The sequence below is a fragment of the Buceros rhinoceros genome, unplaced genomic scaffold (genome assembly GCF_000710305.1).
Source record: "Buceros rhinoceros silvestris isolate BGI_N320 unplaced genomic scaffold, ASM71030v1 scaffold6629, whole genome shotgun sequence".
Lineage (NCBI taxonomy): Eukaryota > Metazoa > Chordata > Aves > Bucerotiformes > Bucerotidae > Buceros > Buceros rhinoceros.
In genome coordinates this window covers 17,077-22,076 of record NW_010430879.1, presented here as the reverse complement: position 1 = coordinate 22,076, position 5,000 = coordinate 17,077, and the positions used below count along the sequence as shown (strand labels likewise).

The 5,000-nt window shown below is 32.1% G+C and overlaps 1 protein-coding gene across 1 annotated transcript in view; it reads left to right on the top strand.

Moving 5' to 3' along the window:
- LOC104499648 (leucine-rich repeat and IQ domain-containing protein 1-like) overlaps window positions 1–5,000 on the top strand; it is a gene marked incomplete at both ends in the record, with an annotated part of 70,137 nt that overhangs the window by 59,625 nt on the left and 5,512 nt on the right. The window contains one exon of the mRNA XM_010143179.1: window positions 3,431–3,563. Within this exon, the coding sequence (XP_010141481.1) occupies window positions 3,431–3,563 (133 nt within the window). The remainder of the gene's footprint in view (window positions 1–3,430; window positions 3,564–5,000) is intronic.

Here is a 5,000-nt window from a genome sequence, read left to right as displayed (position 1 = left end):
CTCTTCCGAATAAATTCTTTCTACTTAGATAACCAAATTCTGTAAGAAAATGGCAGTAAGTGCCCCTCAAAGCAGCACTGGACCTGGCCTAAGTGCATGGGGTGTGTGTGGATGATTAATTGGCAACACCTAAAAATCATTACTGTATTGATACCAAATGTAAAACTATTGCAGTCTTAAATTATTAACGTGTGTGTCATGTAAAAAAAAAAGGTAAAAAAGTTTGAAAGCTTAGAAGTGATAATCTAATGAAGGTATGATACTTTAAATACCTCTGAGATTAATTTGGTTTTTGACGGAGTTGTGCCTTCTTTGATGTGTTCTTTTTTTCCTTTGGTATTCTAAGAGTTGTCTGGGTTTGACAATTAAAGAGTATAGGTCTGATCTCTTTCAGCAATGCAGAATGCTTACAGCTCTTTGTAACTTCTATGGAATATGTGAGTGTTAGTACTTCTGCAAAATCAGGTCCAGGTTTTAAAAAACCCCAAATTTAAGAAAGCAAACAAATGCATGTTAATGATACTGATACACCAGACCTTCAAACACATGGCGTTCATAAGTGGAATAGAAAACTGCTAATGCTGTATTTCAATTCGTAACATAGGATTTTTTTTGGAAGATTTAAAAAGAGAGGTGTTACACTCATAAAGCAAGGGTAAGGGTTTGTTCCAAATAAGAAAATAGATAACAGTTTTATTAAACAGTGTTATTAAACAGTGTTATTAAACAAATTATTGAATAGTGTCTGCTCATTTGAGAAGAAAAGCCACTACTAGCACTAATATGGAACAAGAATACTCTTTTTAATAGCATATATGATTTTAAGAACAAAAAACCTATTGTGGTCACTTTTACCTTGGTCACTTCCTTGTTTCAATAATGTTTCAATAATTAACATGCAAAACCAAATAAAAATAAAAATAAAAAAAATGTTATGAAATAAAGCCAGTTGTGTTTCAAACATAAATCACTCAAACAATTCAAACTGCAACTAAGGCAAATTATTAACAATAATTTTGGAAAAATAATTTGCGAAGTTAGAATAATATATTCTTTTGTACGTTTTTCATAGCTTATTGTATGTGCATCTTCTTTTGACCATCATTTGACACACAAACTTAGACATGAACTCCTAATACTAGTTTTCAATCCCTACGTAGGTTTCCCTTTTGATGGGGTAGAAGGTAACACACATTTTAGTAAAAGCATAAATAATGCTGATACTTTTAATACAAAAAAGTAATTCACGTGAGAAAGTTGTTAATACTGGACCAGCTTTTCTGTAAATACAGATAATAAAAACCCTAAAGATAATATGTTGGAGAATTATTCCTCATTGGAGAACATGTGCTGAGAAGCAGAAGGCTCAATCTCCAGGACTGCTCTTACAAAGTCATTGAGAATGTTTCTTACTACTGTTATAAACCAGCATCTTCGTCTGAAAAGCCATAAGGATACCAGTGTAGGTGCAGACTTGGAAAGTATGACTTTTCAAAATGTAAACGTCAGAAAACTGTACCCCTGAACCAGGAATTCCTGAACCAGTTTGTGAAGGCAGTATCACGAACTTAGACAAGAATAAATGACTCCCACTTTAATCAAGGAAGGTGATGAACTCTGAAATTAGGACACTTTTTAATATTTGGCACTGATTGAGCAGTTCGCTCCGGACCTTTTTAGTCAGCCCTCACAACCTCACTTGGGTAGGTACAGTGACTGTCCATCCAAGCTTCTCATTTTCTCTCTTCTTAAGGAGGTAAATGAGAGTTCTTTGTATCAACTGAGGATAAACTTTTCAGCCTAAATTCTAGTCTGTGAGTTGCTATCAAGACATATGACTTCATAATTTGGACCAGGACCTCGCCTAATTTTAATAGGCTAATTATGGGTTTGGCAATTGAACTCATTCAGTGTAAGGAATGGATTTGGATTGAATAGAGATTCTCTGTACCATGACAAATGGAGAGCACAACCAAAAGACATTTGTATTTCAGATTATGAAATAAGAAACTATGACACTTTAACAATATTCCCTTAAAGCTACAAGAGGAAAGCAAAGAGCTCACTGCAAAGCCAAGTAAAATACAAGCGAGGAACTACATTTTGCAACGTATGCAAAGTAAATTGTAATTTTTGTAGAGGAAGAGTTTAAAAATTACTAGAGGTAATGTAGGAAACCTCTTAAAAGGTGAGTTGGTGAATAGCCTGTAACATCACTTTATGTTGTCAAAACGTGTATGAAAACTGAGGCTTAAAATGCATAGTGTGAGGAAACCACCTCAAAGGCAGGTTTGACATCTTCTGCCCTGCCCCTTTACAGTTATTGATAGTTAAATCATTCATAATGGGCAAATGGAATTCACACAAGGTGAAGGGACCTACATTCTTTGCTGGTTCACTCCTACAATTTATTAAACAACTTCTAGTAGCTGCGGAATTCACCTATGACCAAGACAAAGAAAAATCTTTGAAAGGAAAAAAGGAATAATCAGCAAGCGGGAGGATAACCCAGTGACATCTGAAATGACATCAAACAGAACAGCAAAAATCTTTTATACAAAAAAGAAAATAATTTCTGGTGTTTCATAGAACTCCTGATTTGAAGGTGCCAAAAAGACATAACTTACAAAGTTGATGTATAAGGACAGAAGATACAAAGTTATTCTAATTCATCAATGTCTCCATGCAACAATATTGCTTCCTCTGCAGGCTCTTCCAGTTCTGCTGTCCTCTCCCTTATGGTTCCAAACGTATCTTGTATTCAGCAGAATGGTCTCAAAAACTGAAGGATCTCCAGAATTGTACAGCTTTTTTCCATTATGTCACTATTTTGTTCTGTATCTTTGGGTGGATTTTGTGATCGAAAAGTAGGTAGTAATTTGTGACAAATAATATAATGTATGCAATTGCTTTGAAATCCAGTATCAGAAATTGCTATTAAAATGCAATAAGTCATATCAATAAAGGATCAGAGGAGTAATATTGCCATGTGTCCACTCTTGCATAGAATGGTGATTTTTTTGTACTGTAATTTAGAATTGTAAATATAAACAAATGTGTATTTTTAATCATAGAGATAGCACAATAAGCAATGTTCACAGATGCTATGACAAACAATTTATCTATAATATATATTTATATATGTATTTCAGAATAAAGAAGAATCTTATTTCCCAATAAAAATAAATTTATTCAGGAGGCAAATATGTAATCCCAAAAGAGAAAATAAACCATACATTTAAAGATTAATTTAAAAGTATTTCTTAAATATTTCTGAAGAAATTCAAGTTAGTTGGACTCTGCAAGAAAATGAAGTAATTGTCTTTTTTCTTTTGTAGAAGGTAATACACTCAAAGTTTATCTGGGGAATCTTTAAAAAACTCTGTTTTAAAATAGTAATGAAAGACAGGAGTATCTTTTTCCTCCCCAGGTAAAAAAGAAGAATTTTCTCAGCTGGATACTGCTTTAGAAGAGAAATTACAAAGGAGAAAAGATTTTACATACCAATGGCTTCATACGCAGTTTTTGGATTATGAAACAACCAGTTCTGAAAATATGATGTGGTGAGGTCATTGCTGTTAAATTAGATTTTTTTATTTATTTAAATTTATCTTGTAAAGTGAAACCCTAGGTTAATAGTTCTAAAACAAACATGACTTTGTAGCTAGCAGAGAGTACACCGTGTTTCCGGGTCCCAAACGTGGTACTCTTTAGAATTGGCTTAGTAGTCATTGTACAGGTACTTCTTCCGCAGTGATAATGAAATGATAAACAGTGAAGAATCTTACGATAAACACCTGCATAGCTTTATGCTAGCAATGCAGTGTTTTTTATATTGTAAAGAGTGCAGAAAAAAGTCCTTATTTGTCATATAACTTTATTGGTATATATTATAGTTTCATGTAATTAGATCAACTGTAATGTTACCTATATTGTTAGATTTGATTAAGGAAGTAAAAACTAGATAGTATGTATTTATATTTTGTCTTTAAAGCATAAACCCAACTTTTATGTTGTCATAGTATACTTTAGTAAAATGTAAACATGTTCCTTCTATATTTAATTTCAGTTATTAAGCAGGTAAAATATCAATACGATTAAAGAAAAGATTAATCTCATTCCCTAAACTAACATGAAAATATAGTAAGTATATTTTGGTCAAAATTCAGTATAAACCATTGATATCTTAGTGAAGTCATTTGTAGACACAATGCCAAGCACCTCTAATAAAACCAAACAAGGTGTCAGTAGGCAAGCAATGAATTTAGTGTAAGCATTTTAACTTTATTTTCATTAAAAATGTATTTCATTGCTAATGAAATGGACTGCATATTTTTATGATTTATATGGAAAAATATTCCATGTTTCTAAATGGTATCAATGACTGTAGGAAGTATATGCAGCACATATTCCTTAGAAAATATTTATCTGCCAGTCATGTTCCCTAATAGTGAAACGCTCCAAGTGTTTGTTTAAGATAACGGCTGTAACTTCTAATTTGAATGAAGGCAGTGGAAGGGAACATGTAATGGTGTTTGAAAGTAAGAAAACAGAGAAATTTATATATTTTTTTAAAATGTTATTATGTTACCTCTGCAGGTGTGTGCTATATACTTGTAATTCTACTGACGTTTTTTAAGGTTATGATACCATTTCTGAATGTGGCAGAATTCCCACTGATCTGCATTGGAACATCACTGCTAGACTGTTTAGGGCAGCTGATACATATACGTAACTGAAAACAATTTTATTCCTACATAAAGTAATATGGCAACTGATTTGGGTATAACTTATGTCAGTACATGCAAAAATTCATGCGTGGGTGCATTTGTTGACATCTATATTTTTAAATCAGTATTCTATCACTGGAATAAACTATTAATTCATAATTATTTATTGATTTTAATCTTAAGTACAAGATCTTTAATATTAATTACTCTGATAATTTATTATAAATTAATATTAATGACTCCAATATGTCTTAACCATGGAATTATTTT